Source organism: Thunnus thynnus, chromosome 8 (genome assembly GCF_963924715.1).
Source record: "Thunnus thynnus chromosome 8, fThuThy2.1, whole genome shotgun sequence".
NCBI classification, from domain to species: domain Eukaryota; kingdom Metazoa; phylum Chordata; class Actinopteri; order Scombriformes; family Scombridae; genus Thunnus; species Thunnus thynnus.
In genome coordinates this window covers 10,854,412-10,877,079 of record NC_089524.1, presented here as the reverse complement: position 1 = coordinate 10,877,079, position 22,668 = coordinate 10,854,412, and the positions used below count along the sequence as shown (strand labels likewise).

Sequence of the window (22,668 nt, the reverse complement as noted above, 5' to 3'; positions counted from 1 at the left end):
TCAAAGCTTTCTATACACTCTGGCACAGATTGCTGCGGCTCCCAGCCAAGGGAGATCCAGAGCTGAGTTTTGGGAAAAGACCCACATGCGTGTGTGTGTGTGTGTGTGTGTGTGAGTGAGTGAGTGTGTGTGTGCATATGCTTGTATGTGCAAGGGGCCTGAAGCAAGGGTTGGTTGAGTCATTATGGTGTTATCAGTTGAAGTGATTTCCTATCAGTTGTGTACTTGCTCAGATTATGATTATACAGACATAAGCTCAAGCCACTAAGTGAAACATAAATACTCATTTAGAAATAAGATGAATTTATGCTTGTTTAAGTTGATAAGTTCATTTGAAATGAGATGACATGTTGCCAAATTTTTTCCAAAATTGTCTTGGACCTGAAATGGCAGGTCCATACGTTTTCCAGCTTGTAAACAGACCTTCCAACAGTTTCTCTGTGTCCTCTTAATGAGATTCGTCGACTGAGCTCAAGGCCAACAAGAAACCCAAAGACCACAAATATCAGTTCAGGTCAAGACTTTTATATAAACCAGATCTTGGAACAGTTATTGATTACATTCAACTTCCTGCCTTTGTTTGTACCTGCGCTGCAAGCCAACGAGTTAAGCTTTTTGTCAGAGAAAAACTGTTGTTGTTTAAGTATGGGCACCACATAAAACTAGAAGTCTGAACCAAAACATATGAATGAACATAATGATTACTAAATTAATCAGATCCCTGATAAAAGTACTTGTGATTTTGGGGTATTTGAGCTGCCTTATTTTACACTTCATTGTGTTTGATTTGTTAGCTACCTACCTGCAAAAAATACATTTTCACTACACTTTTTCTTTCAGTAGACTTCCATTTTTCTCACCCTTGTGAAAGTAAACCAAATTTTGGACTGTTTGTCGGTCTGTCTGCAGTCGTCCATGGTTCCAGCCAATTATGTCATCCTCAGTTATCCCACGATGTAAGTGATGATGTCATTCAAACGCAGGAAAACAATCCATTCACATCTGGTGTCAAGTGCAAACAGTCCTCTTCTTCTTCAAGGGGCTTACTGAGCAGAAGCGTCTCTAGAAAGTTTGAAATTCAAACCCAAAGCCATAAAATATTCATATTGTTGTTGAGTATGGGTAATTTATACTTTTGCTTGTTTACATCTTCATTCTTGATTAATCTTTCAATTATGTTCTACTTTCTTATTTTCAAGTTAGTCTATAAATGTCAAAAAAGTGAAAAAAACATCTTCAAATTGCTTGTTTTGTCCAACCAACAACAAAATCCAAAAATGTTCATTTTACAATGACATAAAACAGAGAGATACTTTGCAAATGTTCACATTTGTGAAGTTGGAACCAGACATAATTTTTGCTTGAAAATACAGATCGGTGACAAATTAAAGGAAAACCAGTACAGGCCTGAATGCTTGACCCCTACAGTGAGGGGATCTGGTGGCTCTATTATGCTGTAGGGGGCATTTTGCTGCCATGGTTTGGGTCCACTTGTCCACTTAGAGGGAAGGGTCACTGCAAATCAATACAAAGTTATTCTGAGTGATCACCTTTATTTTATGATGAAACATTTCTATCCTGATGGGAGTGGTCTCTTCTAGGATGACAATGCCCCCATCCATAGGGCACAAGGGGTCACTGAATGGTTTGATGAGTATGAAAAGGATGTGGCCTTCGCAGTCACCAGATCTCAAACCAATTGAACACCTATGGGAGATTTTGGACGTGTTAGACAGCGCTCTCCACCACCATCATCAAAACACCAAATGAGGGAATATGTTTTGGAAGAATGGTGTTCTTCCCTCCAGAAGAGCTCACAGACTTGTAGAATCAATGCCAAGGTGCATTGAAGCTGTTCTGGAAGCACATGGTGGCCCAAAACCTTACTAAGACACTTTATGTTGGTTTTTCCTTGAATGTGTCATCCGTCTGTATACTTAAATGGTTATTTGATTAACAAAATGGTTGCAGATTAGGTCATTTTCGATAAGCTAATCAATTAATCGACTAATGTGTCAGCTCTAAATATATGTGTTTAAAAACTGCAGTGCATTTTTGCTTGTAAGAAAGGCAGTGAAAATTATTCATACAGTTATGCCATCAACACGCACGTCACTTCCTCCACAAAATCAGTGTCAGTTCCCTCTTCAAGTAAAAGAGAATAGCTCTTCAAAGAAAGTGGTCTAATTTAATTTCAGTTTGGCTTCCCTCTTCCTTTTTCACTCAGAAACTGTATGAGTATGTGTATACAGATGAGTTAAAGTTTGAAAGGTCTTTTTTACTCTGCAAGGAAATGTGTAACGCATTTCTAAAGAGGTGTCAATCTGTCACTCGTCTTTGTGATGACTGAAGACCCCCGCAAATGATTACCATGTGGTTTTGTGCTAGTTCAGCTTGACATGATTCCACTCCAGTTGTTGTTTTGTTATTTTGTTTTACTGGAGTCGAATTCCACATCGGGTTTTAGCTGTGGCCTGCCACAGAGAGAGAGAGCAGGTTCAGAAAGCTGGAAGCATGCACTCTGCAAGTATTTGAATTATGCCATTGACGTCAGCACAGTCATAAAGTAGACGGCTGCCCTTCCCCTGAAGTATTCCCTTGCCAGCAGGCCTGTTCAGCTCTGCACAGATGGATTCAAACACTCTCTGCTTCACAGACAGGCCCTTTTGTTTGGGTATTTGGGAAGCTTTTGGACCACCACCACCACCACCCCCCCACCTCCAAAAAAAAAAGAAAAAAAAAAAAAAAAATCATCACCAGTACCGCACCCTCTTTGTGGAACAGGACAGAAAGCCATCTTCAAAATCAGCTCAACAATAACATATCCCACTTCAGTTAAAATCCTGATTGTTATCAACAAAGAGGAAAAACGGACAAATCATGATTCAGTTATAATTACTTTGCAGTAATGTGGTTGATTTTTTGGCAGAAGTAGGATCCAGATATCTTTGTTTTTTTTCTGAAACCACTGTTAGGCCATGAATGCCACATGCCTATTTAGTTGTTACTTGAGGGGGGGGGACTTCTATTTAATCTTGACTCAATCAGGAAGTTTCATTTAGCCAATATGGACAAACACAACCAATCTTGTTTTGTATGCTTACCAGTGCCAATAGCCTTTATTGGCTCAATTTGATTTTGTAGAGCCCTTATGTGGTCTGGGACGCGCACACAAACACATATGGACACAGACGCTGACACACGCACTATGCTTACCCATCATACGGAGGCATGCTGTTTGAGGTCATTTGAGGTTTGTCTCAGCTGGTCTTCATATGTTACTGGAGACACTGATCCTTCGTTGCACGCAAACCCCTTCGTCATAGAACCCCCAGTGCTTTTCCTCGCCCCGATCCTCAAGTCAGCTCTGTCCCCACCTGGACCAGACTGGCTTGGCTCCATTTCAAGGCCTACACACTAAATACGGTCAAGATAATGTTAATAAGACGGTCATGTTATTCTTGAAAAAATTTCAACGACAGCTGGAAAGTGTTGGGACCAAAATGATTTCTTACTTAGCCCCAATAAAATGTTATTCAGATATCAAAGCCAAGAAAGAGAAGAAGCATGACACATGAACCCAGCCTGTCAAGTTACATATCAGCCTACTGAGGCTGTTTACTTCCTCATTATTTGAAATAGAAAAGTGACCTGAGCCCCGATTTAGAAAGTTCATTGAAGCAGCTGCACCTTTCATATTTTCTAGGTTTACATTACAAAACTGAGTGCACCTGCAGAGAAAGTTGACATTGCATCATTGCAAAAGAGGTCAATGGGATTTTGTCAGTGGGGCTCAAAGCATTAAAAATGTGCATTCAAAGACATCAGCAACATCTCTCTCAATGAATAAGATGTGTTACTCAACAGCAACATCTCTTTCCATGAATAAGATGTTACTCAATAATCCCTAGACGTCACTGTTAGTCTGGGTTGGTGACTGTTTTCATTATTACAAGTTAAATTCCACTTACCTCCATTGTGTCAGGGTGGATACAGAGATCTCAGAAGTGGACATCTTAAAACCTGGACAAAATAAAACCAAACCTATCTGCATGTTTTTATAATTTGGGTGAACTGACCCTTTAAGTCACACTGGTTAGGGAGCATTGGCTAAATGCCTAGAAAGTATATGCAGTAAAGCAATCAAATTGACCAAATTTCAATTTTTTTCATTAAAATTCAGTTTGATTCCGTTTGTGATCAAACTTTTTCCTCTGACTTCATAGAAAATGAGCCTTGTCCAGCAGCAGCAGCTGCATGCGGGTCCACTCTGTTTATGCAAAAGTTTTTCTGATGATTTTAGAAATCTCTCATCACTCCTGACATCAGATCCACCGCTGTACCAACAGTAAACCTTTGTAATTGTAACTCTAGACACTACTTTGAAAAAAAAAAAAACCCAGCATCAACAGCGACAGAAGTTTGGCTTACTGGGGTCCGTGGCTCCTCTGATCCATGCTAATCAATCCGAGGGGCAAATGCCAGTCAGCGTGACAATGAGGCCCATTCAGCCCAGTCATTTCTGTTGCTCCCAATGTGGGAGTTCAGCTCAGGTAACACGGACAAAGCCTGGTTTGTTGCTGTGTGTTTGTGTTTATGTGTGTACACATGTATGTGTTTGAGTGTGTAAAAAAGCTGAGAGTAAGAGAGTCAGACACTGTGGTAAGAAGGAGCAAAAGAATATGTGAGAGTTTATGAGAGCGGGAGTCAAAACAGATGGAGAGAGTGAGGGAGTGTGCAGCTCAAGGACAGGACAGTGTTATACTCACAGGTCCTCCAAAAAGACTTGCTGATAGGACACACAAACAGTCTCGTTGACGTCTGTGCGTTTTATCAGAGAGAGAGCTGTAGAAACAAAACAAGATTTTTACACCAGAACATGATGACCAGTCAGATAGCAGCAAATACTGTATGTGAGACTCTGAGACAGACACTGCAGGCCTCAGTGAACCCTAAGGCCTGTGATGTCAGCTCGGTTTACTCACCTCCCACATGCATAAATCACTGTGTATCTCCCTGTATGTCAATAACATGCACATATGAATCATGCAATAATATCCACAAAAAATAGGATATGGATATATTAGATATTTTCTTCAGTTCCACAAGATAAGCAGATCATTGTTAAAATTTGGCTCTACTGGCCTTTTTATGTATCAGCCCCATTTGGATTAAGATTAATATTGCAGAGGGGAGTATCATTTTGACAGTAAAATATTTGTCATATTCTGGATGGCATTTTAGCCATCGCCAAAAGCTATTAGTCACATGAGTTTCTACAAATAATCACACAATTAAAATGTTCACAGAGTTGATTACATTTAATAACCTGTAATGCATTTTTTATGCACAAAAATTCAAAGATAGTATAAAATACAGGGTGTGTGTTTGGGATTGAAATCAATGGAGGATGCCAAAACATAGTCAAACACAGCATTTGGAACTAAAATTCAAACTGGGAGAAAAACATCACACCAGGCAGCCTTAAAATCACTGATGAGCACATGCAGTAATTCTGTCGAGTCACGCCACTTTCTGAGGAGAAATAAATCCTGTCTAAATGGGGCTTAGGAGGCACAGCCTCATGAGCTCCCGTACTGTCTCACCAACAAGAAACACCAATTTAAATAAAATTATCACAAAGTCAGAACAGTCAGTTTTCTCATTCCACCTGGATTTAGACAGTTGGATTAACACAGCAGAGCTTTTTCACTGTTATTCCAAAGATCCTGCAAGGTATCTGGTATCGCTATCCACCCTTTGGGAGTTGTTGCATGCTACTCAGATTTATAGCTTTCCCTGTTGGTTTCCCACTGTGTTCTATAGTAAATCAGACAGGAATGTGTACATGTGTATGTTATGGGGAGGACAGGGAACACTGTGTCCAAGCAGAGAGGGGGGAGAAGGTCCATTAGGGGTCTAACACACACACATACACGCACGCGCACATGCACACGCACGCACGCGCGCGCGCACACACACACACACACACAAACACACAAACACATAGTTGTTACATGTGAACTATTAAAAGCACTTTGTAAGAGGTTTTGTGGTCAGAACTGAGTTTATTATAGTATAAATACAAGCAGATCCCAAGTCGGGCTGGAAATCACATGGATGTGAATTTACATGTTTTTTTTTAAATGCAGTGTACTGTATGCCCCTTGAAAGAAAAACAGAAAGTGTAACAGCACCAAGACCACAGGCTTGCACATTAACGGTCTCACAAACATTTCCGGCTGCGTGTGTTCAAAAACACAATTTGCGTCATCACAATTTCAATTCATTTTCATTTTCAGATTCTTGCTTTTATTTATTGAACTTCTATTTCAAGGAGTAGTTCAACATATTGAAGACATGTGCTGTCTTCTCAAGACTGATGAAGAACAATTGTACTCTAAAAGTCCTCTAAAGCTCACTAATTAACATGTTGTATCTCATTTGTTTAATCCACACACCCGCAAAAATGTAAAATTATAATTTTTATAGTTTTTTTTTGTCTGCGTACAGATTAAATAAAGGAAATACAACATGTTAGTGGGTTTTAGATATGCTGGTAGGCATATTTCTTGAACTTTGGACAGAGCCAGGCTAGCTGTGCTTGTGCCTAACCTTACAGTCTTCAGGCTAAGCTAAAAGCCTCCTGGCTCTAGCTCCATACTTAATGCACATACATGAGAGTGATATTGATCATCTAACTCTCATCACGAAAACAAAACAAAGGAACATATTCCTTTTACCAGTTACGTCCCATTGAGGTTGGAGATGTCTTTAGCTAAAGGGCCAGACTAAGATGGCAGCATAAAAAGTTGCAAACAAAAATTTTGAAAGTCAGCCAAATAGACTAAACTATAGAGTTGCAAAGAAAGAGGAGCTATTTTGGATGCCTCTAGTTCTGGAAGTAAAAATCCCATTCATTTTTCCCATAGACAACATTTCGTGACTCACAGTTTGAACACTTCTAAAGATGAATAACTGCATGAGAAAATATTCTTCTTATTATATTCTGATTCTTTTGTAAAAAAAAGAAAAAAGGAAGGTACAAGACTATTTACATAAAAATTTGGGGGTAGAAGTTAACTATGACTCCCGAGGTGCATTTCAGCAAGAAACAGACAATCACTTAGCTTAAAAATTGCTCACATGTACCTCTAACATTGGACAGAAGCTAACAATTACAGTGTTGAGAAAACTGATACAATCTACGATTACAATCTACAGAGTGAATCAGTTAACTTTGAATTTCTAGGTCAATTTTGGGTGAATTCAGCAACTATGGCTGTTACTTACTACTTCAGCGATGAAGAGTATTGAATACATTATGCTCTGATTTGCGCCCATGGCTTATTCTTCATAGCAATGGTGGCCGGGGCTCATGGGTATCGTAATATTCTTAGCTGTCCAAAACAAAGGTAAAATTATTTAAACTGGTGGTCATAATATAAGCCAGTGGTTCTCAAAGTGGGGTCAGAGGACCCTCAGGGGTCCTTGATGGGGTTTCAGTGGTTCCCCAGCAAAAAGGAGAATCATTTATTTTCACTATAGTTCCATCCATAAGTAACACAATGACAGAATGTATACCTTTTTGGATTTCATACACTTTTTGTAATAAAACATGTAAAAGCAAAAGTCTTATCAGATGGGGGACCCTGGGACAAAATCTTATCAAATGGTCCGTGGTCTAATTTGTGTCGGTTTAGGGGTCCTTGATGTGAAAAAGTTTGAGGACCACTGAAATGGGAATACAGAATGGGGAAAAACACTTCCAGAACCAGCAGCCCCTCCAACCACGCAACTTTATACTAAAACAGACAGCCATACTGAAAAGATTGAAAAGAGCTAAAAGCAGGCATAATAACCAAATCATGTCATTTAAAGACTATTCTAAATGGCTGCAGGAGAAAACATGAAAGCATTGTTTCTCATCTCTCTGTGTATCAAGGACAGGCAGCAAATATACAAACTTGTAGCTTTGAGATGACAGAGACAAGTATGAAGACACAGCCTATTACTGTAGGCCTATGCCTATGCCACTGGATAAATGAGCATTCTTAATCTGTGAGTCAGCATCCAGAGTGTGTCACAGAGCTGTTTCTGGGGGGTCACCACATGAAAAAGACACCAGTATGTTTTACCGATAATGATTCCCAGAGTGATAAATTTACCAATTATGGGCCCATTGAAGCTTTGTTGCCAATTCATAAGTGGTGAACCATGTGTAAATCCTCCATTTCACCAGAATGCCCAATTATTTCTCTCCCTTGTATATTATTCACAACAAAATCTTAATTCCATGTATTGGGATATTATTTGTATTCTGCATCCCTGTAATTCATATAAATGAACTCTTAATAAAACTCAGATTCATGATGTCATTTTGTCACTTCTTCAAAACCCAGCTTAAAGAAATGTTTCAATCAACAAACACTGCAGGGCCATATAGCATGCTTGTAAACCACAAACCCTACCACCACCCTTCTTTCCTCTTTTCACAGTTCTTGTCAGTGATGGATTTTGCAACGTTGTGCATGTGAAGTCATAATTCGGCCCGTAAGAAGTGGAGAAGCAGCGCTACAACAGCCCTCTGCCTCACCATACCATCTCTGGTCTTTGTTAGGAAGTGTTGTGTAACCACACGGTTTCAGATCAACTTGTTTTCTGTTTCTTGTAAAGCAAGAGATGCCACTAAAGAATGGCTCTCCCTCTCTTGCTCTCATTCAGGAATCACTGCCAATTGGCCCACGTCACTTTGGTTTCTTTTTATGTGTGTGTGGTCTGTTTATGCTGGTTCACTGGAAATGGCACGTCACCCTTCAAAACCTACACGTTTACATGATGTCAATAAATTAAAGGACATAGATTAGTATGAGAGGGCTGCTGAGCTGTCAGCCTGTGTGTGTGTGTGTCAACGCCTGTAAGTCAACTTGGCTGATGATTAAACTACCCCGATGCCATATAGATCTTGGCAGCTGATAATGAGCTGCAGCCCCTAAACTCTGTTGCATCTACCATCACATCACGGGCAGGAAACTGACTCTATCCCCATGAGAGGATGACAGATGCAGCTGTCTCACGCTCACACACAAACACATATTTAAACACGTAGAGCCTTTCTGGTGTGACGTTTTGTGGGCAAACTTGTCCTTAAATGACCCGATATGCTGTATACATAAAAAGCTTTGGGTGTGCGTGCACCTGCTTCAGAGAAGACAAGAAGTCTCCCATAAAATCTGGTGTCAATAGATTCAACAGATTTTTGGGAGAGGAGGGAGCAAGAATGCAGGAAAAATAGAGTTGAAAAATTGGCAATTCAATAGAGGACATGAAGAAAATCGGGAAAATATAATCATATATAAACTGAAAAATTATTCTTCTCTCAGTGATAAATATAAGATACCATTCCTCATTGGATAAAAAACTAAAACGCATCACTGTAACAGAAAAATACGTGTTATCTTGGAATACCCTGAGAGACAATCATAGGAAAAACAATTAATGAATTGCGGATAGACATAATGACAGGAACACTTGTATAATGATCCCAGTACAGTTCATTCAACTGATTTTGAAGGCTTTAGATTGTGTTCTTGTTTTGGATTTTATTACATATATTACAACGTGTTCTCATTATTCCGAATGTTGTACCTCTTTATGTATGTTTTGTATTCACTAAAAAACTCCCGACGTGTTTCAGTTTTATTACTGAAATCTTTCAGATAAACAAATCATCTTAAAATGTCCACAGTGTTAGTTTTTGGCCTGTTTTATCATTTGCTGTTAATGATGTTAGTCAGTGTAGAAAATACCCTTCCTGCCATGCCAGTGAAGCTAACTGAAGTGAACTCAACATTTAATTGAAAAAGAGAGAGAGAGCTGACCTCATATCCCTCCTAACCCTCTCTGCCTCTGCAGCCTGTTGGCTCTGCCTCCCTCACTTGGAAAGTACATGTTTGTGTGAGCGCAGTGATGAGACATTACAGTTGATGTATGTGTACGTTTTCTGACTGGATTGTACATGTGTTTCTGTGTGTATTTTCCTGTCTGCCCCTGTGGGACAGTCACTGTAGGTCTGAGTGCTGATCAGAAAGGTCCTTGTGTCGGGGTGGAGGCGGTGGAAATCCCCTCTTACATCGCAGTGTTAGTGTATGTGTGTGTGTGTGTGTGTGCGCCTGTATTTGGCCTTTGAATGCTTTTTCCCTTGGTCCATCTAAGGCCATGACTGTACATAGTGCAGGCTGCTGTAACTGAAGTAATTACTTGTGTGCAGCAAACATGCATGCTTCATCTCCTCAAACAAGTGAGAATATGAAGGCATGTATTTGTTGGGACTCATTAGGGATTTTGTGTGTGTGTGTTATGTGATTCCCAAATACCCTTTGTTTTTTATAAGCAGAAAAATAAGATTTTTATTTGCAGCAAGTGTCACAAAATCTATCACTTAAAGCAGAAAAGCAAAGAAAAAAGCAATCTGCCTCTGGAATACAAAGTTGTAAGTTATAAAAAATAATGATATGTTGGGGTTTTATAAAAAATGAAAACTAGTTAAATGAGTCAAAAAAATAAAAAAATCATAAAAAAGCATGGCAGAAATCCTTTATTGTAGGCTTTATTTTTTGCAAGGAAAGCTTGTTTTTAATCTCCCTTTACAAGTATTTCTGTTGTTTCAGTAATCTTGTTTCTACCACTCCATCAGGTCTCACCCTTTGACCATGCGGATGTTTAACTATTATTGGAATCCAGGTTCAAATGGACTACATTAGCTTGTTGCATTATGTTATGTCCACCTCAGTTGCTAATTCTGCTTTTAGATAAAGAAATATACTGTATTGTCACATTGTCATTGCATTATACCAGATTTCAGCATCATTATGGGTTAACTGTGGTGCAGTGGAACAACAAGTTTGTGTCTTATGATGGTTTTAGTTGACTGATCTGTCAGATGCAGGGTATAAACAGGGGTTGGGTTCGCTTTACTTTCAATTAATTTACATCACATTTTCCTATGATGTGTGCTATTAAAAGCACTTGGCGCTAGATTAGAAGGTTGCTAACAGTACTGAGAAATAACTGAGAATCAATATTAAATGGTTTGTACATAAATTTCAGTTTTTCATTTGACTAGTGGTAAATTGGGTCCCGCACTGGAGTGAAGATTGGTATTGTTTTTGCTTGCCAGCGGGGCAAGGATCAGAGTAAAACTGTTATACAAGCGTTATAGTTCAGTGGATCTGGCACCTGCCTAGAAGATGGATTTAGTATGTGGGGACCCACAAGAAGTTGGCCTCATGACCAGTTCTAGGTGCTGACTCACTAAACCAGATTTTAAGGCTTTCTACCGATTTCTGTGTTTTTGAAATCCAAGTCAAGAAAGTGGTCAAGAGCTGAAACCATCAATCCAGCGCTCCAGCTTTCCCCCTGATGCCGCCTCACTACCACACACACATATACACATCTGTATTAGAGCAGATGTGAGCACTTCAACATGGTAGCAGTCTGATCTGGTCCAGGTATGGCTTCAAGTTGGCACTGCTAGCACTCAATCGGCAAGGGCAAAGATGAACATTGGCCGAGATGAGGCTATATCTTCCTCCACAGTAGTGAATCTTTTCCCTTTCAGTCCCAATTTTAGTTTCACCAAGCTGTAGGCAAATGCTATCTAGCGGTAAGTCCGATAACCACACCCTCCTCCCATGCTATTGATGGCTGCCAGGAAGTTTTGGGTTCCCCCCTTGTAGATGGTGCTGTGGCAACCAGATCTGAATCACCCATGGCTGGACCCATCAGCCTCAGCAGTTGTTATTACAGCAAAGATTCCAGCTGGAGGTGTGAAAATGAGAACATAGAATCCATAAGTGGACTGAACTTCTGAACTTATCAAGTTTCTATAATGCATTACCTTTAGCTGCAGTTCTTCATCAGCAGAACAAACTACACAATTTTAAGCTTGTGACTGGATGAAGTTGCTGTAGACTTATTTTCTGAGGTTTTTTGTACACTGCTTGTACTTGTACATTTTTTTAACAAAGAAGCAGATATTTTCTAATGCCATTGAGCGTCTTGATTTTTCAGCCAGGAGAGTTTCAAGATCAGCCAAGTGCACCAACTGCCCAGTAACTAACATTGCCAATGCTAAAAAAATGAACAGGACTTCTACTGGAATGCTGGACTTCCCATATAAAATTTTAGTAAATATTTCAATAAATTAATAATTCTATTTTCCTCTAAAATCCTGATATTTCTATATTCTGATATCATAAGCAAAAGCGACACTACTATTCACACAGAAAGTACAGACCATCAAATGGGTTAGAATCACTTCTAACTACTATCACTACACAGACTAAAGATAAGGTTTTTTAATCTGACTAGAACAACAGTAAGACCATTAACTTATCCATAGCCAAGACCACTAGTATGTTTCTTGTCTGAGTTGAGTTTAAAAGTTCGAATTAGAAAAGTGTTACAGGGGAAAATGTCCTTCTCAGTGCTCTTCAAAAACACAAACCACCTCAGAAGTGTTGGGAATACTGTGAAGAAACATTTTGCCGTTTCAACATCAAACGCTTGTGGAGTTAAACTAAATACACACACACACACACACACACACACTCCATCTCTTTCTCTCACTGGCCTCATCAGAGTGAGGGAAGGCTGTGGGCAGAGTGCCAGGTGCCTCTCATGTTTGGGAGAGCAAACAGGCTCATGTCTTTGATGGCGAGGAGATCAGAGCCACGGACACATTCTACGTGGCCACGCTAAGGTCGCCGCAGTGCACACCCTGCTGCCATGTTGTGCTCCGCAGCTAGGAGACCTGGAGTATACACAATACAGGGGCAGCAGACAAGTGTGCGTGCGTTTGTTTATGTGTGTGTGTTAGTCCAAGCCCACCAGCTACCTCATCACACACCACTTCTGCTTTCCAACACAGACTCACTCCAACCTTGACATACAGCTGTAGTCTGAATAACACAGCTACACCACAGGAACAGGGTTTGAATATTGATTCTTAGATCACGCAAGAATATTTCAGTGATGGCTTCAACATACTCCGTCTCATTTTTTAAAAAAAATGTTTCTACTCATAAACACTCAGTTTAATTTGAATTTTAAAGGAAAAAGTCCATTACTAAAATGATTAAGGAGGAACAATACTAATAATCATGCTGGGTGGAATATGAAAAAACATGGAAAAATAAAAGTGCATAATTTCCCTACAGATACAGTAGGCGTATTGGAGAGTTAGAATTGAAAGATGTTTGTTTACATTGGTCTTTTATTAGAAATAGGCTTTATTTACTCTTTAACTATTTGTAGCCATGCTAGCAGAATGGCAATGTAAGTCAGTCAGTCTGTCACTTTAGTCCAAAGATTTGGCAACTTTTGAGACCCCCCTCTTTTTTTTCTCCAAAAACTGGCCAGAGACAAGTCTAGTTGAGGCAGACTTTAACTCCTCTCTGTAGAGGAAGTCACCAATACTTCTCAGTAAATGTGCACCAAGTCACCAATATTTCTCAGTAAATGTGCACCAAGTCACCAATATTTCTCAGTAAATGTGCGCAAATGTGGCTGTGGCTTTCTAGACTGACTCTGTTCAGTGGGTGTGGCCGAACGGCTGCACATTCAGTCCGACAGCCAGTGATGAGAATGAGCTGTGAATGTGTGTACCTCATGACCAATCACTGATTCCCCTTGTTGACCAGGGAACTTCTTCGTTTTTATTCTAGCAAGCAAGCGAGCAAAGTTTATTTATATTGCACCTTTCACAAACAACAGTTACAAAGTGCTTCACACTCAAAGAAATAAAATAAAATAATAAAAAAACAAAGACACCAGATAAAATATACAAGGAGAGCAGATAAAATGGACAAAATAAGATAAAATAGCCCAAACTACCCAAATGCCTGTCTGAACAAATCTGTTTTTAGCTGCTTTTTAAAAGAGTTTACATTATCCAAGGACCTTAAGCTTGTTGGAAGACTATTCCAAAGCATAGGGGGCTGTTGACTGGAAAGCACAATCCCCTTGGGTCTTAAAATGTGTACGAGGTACACTTAGAAAGCCCTGGGTGGAGGATCTAAGAGCTTGACTAGTGGTGTAGGGGTGCAGAAGGTCAGTAATGTACTGAAGAGCCTGGCCATGTAGGACTCTATAAGTGAGCACCAAAATTTTAAAATGAATTCTAAAATTTACTGGAAGCCAGTGCAAAGAGATTAAAATAGGAGTTATATGTGACCATCTGTTGGATTTTGTTAAAAGCCTAGCAGCAGTGTTTTGGACAGTGTAGGTGGTGTATGGAAGATTTATGTGAGGTAAAAAGAGAGTTACAGTAGTTCAAGCGTGATGAGATAAAAGCATGTATTAACATCTCCATTTAATTTCTTGATACCACAGACCGGAGTTTGGCTATGTTTCTCAGATGAAAGAAACATGATCGAGTTAGTATCTTAACATGTGCTTCAAAACTCATGGATCGGTTGAAAATTACACCAAGATCTCGCAGGCAAGACCGGGAAGATGAAGATAAGGCACCGAGGTTCTACCTGATTGATGACTGAAGATTATCAGGGCCAAAGATCAGGACTTCAGTTTTGTCTGCATGTAACAGCAGAATATTGTTTGCCATCCAATTCCTAATTGTGTTTAAACAGTTGTTAAGTACAGAGAGTTTGTGAAGCTCATTAGGTTTAAATGAAAAGAACAACTGGATATCGTCAGCATACATATGGTAGTTGTACTTGAAGCTGCTGATGATCTGTCCCAGTGGCAGCATGGGTCCCAAGATTGATCCCTGGGGGACACCACATGACAAAGCTGCAGTGTCCGACACAAATTCACCTATAGAGACTGACAAAGATCTATCTGTGAGATATGAGGAGAATCACTCCAATGCAGTCCCAGAAATGTCCACCAGGTGATTTAGCCTGCGGATTAGAATGTGATGGTCCACAGTATCGGACTGCGCTAAGGTCCAATATTATTCTAAATGATTTAACTTGACTATTATATGTTAAACTAAGATGATAAACATGGTAAACATTGCAAGCATGCTAGCATGCTGATGTCAGCATTTAGTTTTCCTTTTTCCTGATTTTTTTTCTTTTAAATCTCAGTTATAATTGTAGAGCATGATGTCAAACATTTTGTCACATTCATTCAATATGATTTACAATAAGACTGAACTTTTTTTCATGTTCTACCTTTGTTGCACTAGAAGTACTTTGTGCAGCATTTTTGCAAGAAAGGTGCTACACAACCACTGCAGCCTAGTTGCAATTTATTTGAACTAGTATTCAATAACTAATATAGTATATGACATTTGTAATAGACCTACAATTGATTTAAGTATTGCATTAAAATGATCAATTGTATTTTTAAACAAAAGACAGAAAATCTGCAAATAATATTACCAAAGCAAACACATCCTGGCTGTACGGAAATATTGTTCAGTTCTGGTGAAATTAATAGAAGCAGCCAGTTCCTGTAATTTTGTGTCCGTGTTATATTTTCGCCTGCACTTGTGGTTAAACCTTCAGCCACATGTTCCTGTACAGCAACTGTAATCATTTTCGCACATGGACAAAATAAAACCTGCCTCTTTGTTATGTGTGGCCCCATAGACCCATTACCAAGTTTGTTTCTCAACCACTGGTTCAAAAAAAACAGTAATGGTGTCTGTTGGATCCTCTTATCTAGCCATTGTAAATAAGCAGACATTATCAGGCTAATTAAATAATGATGATCGACCAAAATTAGGCAATGAAATTTAAGTCAGCCACTAGATCAGTGTTATAACAAAATTTTATTTGGCAGGATGAAATATGTGTTTTTTTGCAGGTTTAAAGGTATCAGTTTGCTTCCTGTGAGAAGGGGCAATGTTTGTATGTATGTGCATGTGTGTGTTTGTGTGTAGCAAAGGTGGTTGGTGGGGTGGGGGGGTATCTGGTTTCCTGTTTGGGGCTGGGGGGTGTGACTTCATGTAAATGAGCTGAGGGCTGCCAGAAGGAGGGGGGTGGGGCACATATGCACAGAGAAAAAAGTTGAGTGTGTGACAGAAGGAGTTCAGGTCCTTCCTTTCCTCCGCCCTACTCTACTCTGCTGACAGCTGCGAGTCTTTCTAGCTTGCCACTACTACTCCTCCTCATGATGAAGGAGCGCTGCAGCCAGGTGCCACCTCTCGCGATTCCCCCTCCTCAGCAGCAGGCGCCCCGAGCAGGACCTGTGGGTGGATGTTGCCGGGGAATGGCTGGGCAGTGCACGGGCTGCATGTGTGCCGTCTGCTCTGACTGTGTGTCTCTGTGTGCCGGCTGCTTGTTGACAGATGAAGCGTACCAGAAGCTGGCCATGGAGACGATGGAGGAGTTGGACTGGTGTCTGGACCAGCTGGAGACGATCCAGACCTACCGCTCTGTCAGTGACATGGCCTCCAACAAGGTAGGACAGGCTGTATCTTATATTCTTCTGTTTTTATTTTTCAAATTCTGAAAATGTTGAGGGGTAAAAGGCTTATGTTGCCTTTACTTCTATTTCAATCATTTCAATTTTGTCAAGGTATGGACTATTTATCACTGCAAGTGTTTACATAGAAATGGCTCTCCTCTTTGAGGAAACCTTCAAATTTGAGCAGCAAAGGACTCTGCTAGGAGAACTAATCCTTCACCATAATAAACACTACAGAATACAGAATCCAGGGATACTGTAGCTGTAAACATACATGAACTTATTATGACCTTAGCAAAGTCAACAGTATTAATAGCTGGAGCATGTAAGGAGGAAGAGGTTGAGGTGTTAGAGGGGCCTGCAGCAGCATGCAGTGTTGGCATGAGCGCTGTCAGGTTATAAAGGCTGCCCTGTAAACTTGTATGAATATGACTGGATGTTACTCATCAGCTGATTTTTTTCTTTCTTTGTGCAAATTATTGTCTGACATAAGGAAGAGTTTTTGCCTTCTGACCTGCTCTGGCCCTCTTTTCATCTTTTCCTGTCCTGTTCACTGTCCACTGGTTATTCTGCATCTTCTGCACCATTGATTGTAGGCTATGTGATGTGCACCGAGGTTCAGTTCCTGGTTCTTTATATAAGTAATCCCTTGACTTTATTACTCATTGACAGTGCATGATGCAGAGCAATATTTGTCTGTGTCTTTTAGGTTGTTGTTATTAGCAGAACTTGTCGCTTGATTGATTCATCTGTCTTTGTAGTGCAACTTCTTATCTGTATCTCAGAATTAATGAGTAGCATTCATTAAAGTGAGTAAAATCCTAACAATTTTTATCATTGTAGTCATCATTATCACTACCATTATAAGTAGCAGTAGTAGTTATAATTTGGTGACTGGGCCTAAAGGGCCAGCAGCCAATTATTTATGCATAAAAATGTGTCCTCCCATTTCTTTTTGTAGAATGGTCCAGTCTCATTCAGTACAATACTGACTACTTTGTGGGAACATTTTTTCTAACAGTGGGGCTGTAACTGCTGTTTGAATTAGGTGTGGATGCTACAACACTACGACTTTCACAAGGCCCACCTAAACAGAAACTGTTTCTGATGAATATTTGTCCATATAGTTTTTCCTTGATTAAAAAAACCCTTCATATCAGGATTATTTGTTACAAATTTAACTCTGCAGTAAGATGGTCTGGTGTCTCTGTGGCTTGATGTGGCCCTCTTTTCATCTGTACTGTCAAACAACCTTTCACTGTCCACTGGTTATTCTATTTCTTCTGTGTCACTGATTGTGTGTGATGTGCACCAAGTTTCAACTTCCTGGTTCTTATATAAAGAACCTGGAAGCTGAAAGAGCATGAAACCAAGCAATATTTAGCTACACCTTTTAGATATAATGCTCCTGATTTCTACAGATGTCTATGTCATGATGGTGATCAATGGTGAAAATGCTTTTAGGGTCACAGGGACTTTTTTGTTACAGTGCCACAGTTGGCCACTGGGGCAAACTGGCAGCAAGGCTTCCTCCCTGCACTATATCTAACTCTTATACCATCCATGGGCTATATCAGTAACTTCAGTTCTGTAACATGTGTGACTCTTGATGTTCAGCCATCTTTGTTGTAGCCTTATGCTGCTGTAAAGGGTGACAACTTACAGTTGCACCTTGCTGGTTGGCTCAAAGCCTTCAATACTTATTAATTGTTTTGGGTTCCGTTTTTGCTTGTGGCAGTGAAACCCCAGAAAGCTGATGCATGGCCTGAGTGGCAGCTGTGTGTTAGAGAGACTGAAAACCGATTATCAAGTGAGCCAAGAGGAAAAGCTTGTTATTTCTCATAAAACTGGACAACAGGATGCAAGGGATCCCGCAGTGGGTCAAACACAATAAACTAGAGAGGAAGAGAGAGAACATTTGTGTGTGTGTGTGTGTGCAGGACGGGAGGGGGGGATCCATACGGACCCCTGGGCAGAGTGACTCTCTCTTCCTGTCTCCTTCCTGATCCCCCACGCTCTCTCTCTCTCTCCAGACGACAATAGACATCCCATTATGCCCGTTTGCATGGTTAATGGTTGTGTTTATTTATCTCATTGCAGTCATCTGAATACATCACACAGTCAGTTTAGTCACATGAGGACTGTTGAATCATTTTAAACAAGGCTACAGGACGACAGAGTCACACAGGAGATACGAGAAACTGTCGATATATCCTTAGTGCTGGAGTGGAGAAAGGACACTGTGTCACTGTGTCCATTACAGCAGAATGAAACCAGGATTTCACAACACTCTTAGCTACATTCAGAAACACGGTAAACCTGCTGGTTTATATCAACCCTCATTTGTGGACTTGTGGATTGAATTAGTCTTATCTCACGACTGTAATTTTAGCACTTTTGCAATCACAGAACATTTGGTTTGAGCCAGGATAAGTTCTGCAGCTGATGATTGATTTCCGGAGCCTTCTGCTTTGTGAAATTCCAAAATATCCTAACTACGGCATAACGAAGGGGCAGTTCTATCAAGTATTCCCAGAAAATACTTGCAGTAACCCTCCAGATGCCAAGATGATCAGACTGTAACAGAACATGAAAGTTGTCAATAGTTTCACGATAGCAGACAGGTTTTACATGGACAGATGGTGCCATATTTGTTTATGTTTTGCTTTTAGTTATTAGAATATCTCAAACTTTTAAGAAATATGTAAATTATTTTTTTAACTCCATCAGAAACAAGAATTACTGTGAGGAAAAATCAAGAGTTTTGTTCTTACGTGATCAACAGTCTCATTTCAGGTGACACAATGGGTTTATTGTGTATTATGACCCTTTCTCATTGGTGTCACTTTGGCGGGTGTATGACTGTGTCTTGACACATAAACATCTGTGGACAAGATACTGATCAGGAACATGTCTATCTCGCATGCTTGCACTTTGTATGTGTGTGTGTGTATTTGAGTGTGTACTCTATTTAGCTGTGTACCTATATTAATAGCATAATCCCATTGAAGTCCAAGCAGTTTTTTTCCTAGACTAGCCTTGTTTTTACTGTAAACTAAAACGTTATACAACTGCTTCTCCTTTGTCATGTGGGACATAACACCTGACCTGGTTTTATTAACAAGAACATGCCGGTCAGCTAATGTGACCCCTACTGTAACTACCTGCTGTATTTAGGATGGAAAAACTGTTATTCAAGCTGTATGAAACCTGAGTACGAGGGAGGTGAAATGCAAGTAGCTGCTGCTTTACTGTATCTCCAAGGTGAAGTGCAGGGGGGCTGTCACTGCAGAGGACCTACAGTATGTAAATGTCCTCTGTTATGTATGGCTGACTGAGATGGGTCAAGGCCTGTTGTGAGTTGGAATACTCCTCCGTGTCAAGGATGTAGACCTTCAACTAGCAATGAGTTGAGTAATTGATTAGTAAATTGACAGAGAATTCACTGTCAATTATGATCATTGTATTAGACAAAAATTATAACTTTTCATACATGACTTTTCTGTTTTGTAAAATTTCAAATTGAATATCTTTGGATTTTTGACTGTTCACTGGACAGAACAAACTATGTGAAGGAGCCAGCTGTAATCTATGTTTTGCCCTAGGTTAGATCTAAAACTCTCCCACTAACTTCATGTCCTCCAGTATTTTTATTTGTATCCAGATCTGCACTACAAATATACATTACAATACAATTACAAAACATATAAGGCTGTCAAATGCAGATTTTTATTTGCCTGTTTCTTGCATTATTATAGTTTGCACTCTTGCAGTAGGTAGTGACGTTTTCTCTGGATTCTGGAGTCTTGTGTACATCCAGTTACCAAAGTTTTGTAAACTGAAGGACTGACTGAAAGCCGGTGTCTAGCCATCAAACTTTCACCTTAATAGATTTTAACTCTCAGGGAAAGAAAGAAAAAAAAAACACTCAGCTAACATTCATAGGTGAGGCTCATGGAAATCCACTGTGTTCCTCAAAACAGGAAGTGTTCTAGTCATCTGAATGATCGGTGCGATATTGACAGTGTAAACCTCATAGCTGTGAGTGCCGGCTGCAGGAGTAGCAAACAGCCAGATAGAAGAGCAAGAGGTTAGAGGCGGGACTACCCCCATGAGGGAGTGTGGATGAGGCAGAGGTCTCTCTCTCTCTCTCTCTCACACACACACACAAACTCAGTCACTGTTCCACATACACAGGGTGTGAGGTAAAGCCTAGTCAGACCTTGCAGTTCAAAGTGAGTCACTAGAGCTGTGGCGTTTCCCGGCGTCAGAGAGCAGAGGCTTGGTCCTTTTACTCAAGCTGTAGTCAGACTGAGACAGACACTTTAACGGACGGCAGCACCCGCTCTTGCTCTGCACTCTACACACAGCAACATGGGAGCCTGCTGCTTTGACAAGAAAGAGAGGAAATTAGGGAAACTAAATGGTTGGAGAAAGGTGAGTTTTCATGTATTTCTCTGCTATTACATGAGTTTTTAATCTTGTTTGCTGTTTTTGGAGGGGTATTTTATTGGAGTGTAAGATTCTGTCTCGTGTGGACTTGTGTGCTGAACTTTCGTGGCTTGCTTGACGTGATGTAAATTTCATACACTGTAGTTACAGTCTTTTTAAACACAAAGTTTCAGTTGATCACTTTTGTCTTTTGATCCTTGGTGTTGTTTAAAGTGGTCATCTTACGAGGGCTTCAAATATCTCGCAGCCGTGGATGCTGAATGCGTGCTTTTAGGTTTCCTTCAATTTCAAAGTATGTTTTGTGTAAACAGTGTAGCTGTATATTGCATATTACTGAGGTGTATATTTAAATGTTGAAGTGAAGTGCTTTTAATTATTTGTCTATTTCTTAAAACTTACACATATTTTCAGAGGTTCATGCAGAAGGAAGCAGTGGTGCATGCATTCGGCTTTAGGGAACCTTCATGCATCCTTCCATGTGATGCTAAAAACACAAATTCACAGATTTGTGGCTTTATTAGACACTGAGAAACTTCTCTTCAAGCATTGACCCAAAGATCTGTTAAATTCAGTGCTGATCACAGCTACTTTAACTTCTCGCTCAGGGTGTTGAGATCAAGGAAAAGATGTGGGCTCTCTGGAGATTATTAATTGTAGATGCTGTAGTGCGTCAAACCAGTTCCCTTCCAAGTTATTAAGTGACTTATTGTAATGTATGGGTGACAGAAGGTACTCAGTGGAACTGTGTAGCTATTGTTTGAAAATGGGTGAGTGGAGCAAAAAAGCATCTTAGTAAAAATTAGCTTGAGTGCTTTTCTTTTTGTGGTCTCTACAAGAGTCTGGTGGTGTTGAGTTCATAAGCAAAATGACAAAGAATTTAAGTCACCTGAGGGCCAGGCAGGTGATAAGTGGTGTTTCTAAGCATAGTACCAAAGCCTGGAGACAGTCTTTTTCTAACTGAGGCTGAACACTCAGGTCATCTGGGGAGAAAAAACTTACCATGTGGTTATGTGCTGTTCAGTGTTTGCTTTATTCTAACAGGGGCTGATGGGAGAAAAGTAAATCTTTCTGATTTCTTGTCCATAAAAATTAGAGCAATATTGCATTACTTTTGTTAATATGAGCATTCCTTTTTTTTCTGGGTGTAATTCTGTCAGTGTGTATTTTACATGGGGGGGCTTCCTGCTTTCAAAACAACTAGAGCTCAAGTACGCAGTCTTGCAGCCTGTTAACTGTTCAACTCCAGCCAAAAATTGTTTTGTAGACCACATCTGACTCTACTGAGGGCTTGAACAGTTGGGAGTGATGGGGATGATTCATTCAGCTGAGAAATTACTTTTATCTCTCCCTGTTTTTTAAACTCCTGGTTTATAGCTGACCACTTTTTTCAATACATCTCACTGTATAGGTTCAGAGACAGATGAATCCACTCTTTCTCATACAGACGCACACTGGCATGCATGAGTGAGTCAGAGGAAGTGAGAGGTAGTCAGGCTCTTTCTCAGTTGTCTATACATTTACCCAACATACGTACAGTTCATATGTGGGCAGGTTCCCTGATCTTTACAGAGTTCAGTCTTTGCTACAGTATTGCGTCAAGTTTGTAGTTTATCTCCCCCTTGCTAGAGCACTACTGAAGATTTACTGGTAAAAAAGATAAATGATTGTGTTAGTCATTTCCAATAATGTTGCACACTGTAAATATGAGATCACATTGATAAACAAACATTCAGATTAAGGAGAAGAAATTTAATTGAATTTAATGGAAAGTATGAT

The 22,668-nt window shown here is 40.0% G+C and overlaps 1 protein-coding gene across 4 annotated transcripts in view; it reads left to right on the top strand.

Annotated features, from left to right (window-relative positions):
- Positions 1–22,668, top strand: part of pde4ba (phosphodiesterase 4B, cAMP-specific a) — a 190,718-nt gene that overhangs the window by 153,385 nt on the left and 14,665 nt on the right. For 3 of the 4 annotated variants that reach the window (XM_067596451.1, XM_067596452.1, XM_067596453.1), the window contains one exon: positions 16,322–16,434. In XM_067596451.1, the coding sequence (XP_067452552.1) occupies positions 16,322–16,434 (113 nt within the window). Of the gene's footprint in view, positions 1–16,321; positions 16,435–20,591; positions 20,878–22,668 lie in introns of those variants that run through there. The other variant, XM_067596454.1, reaches the window with a different exon arrangement.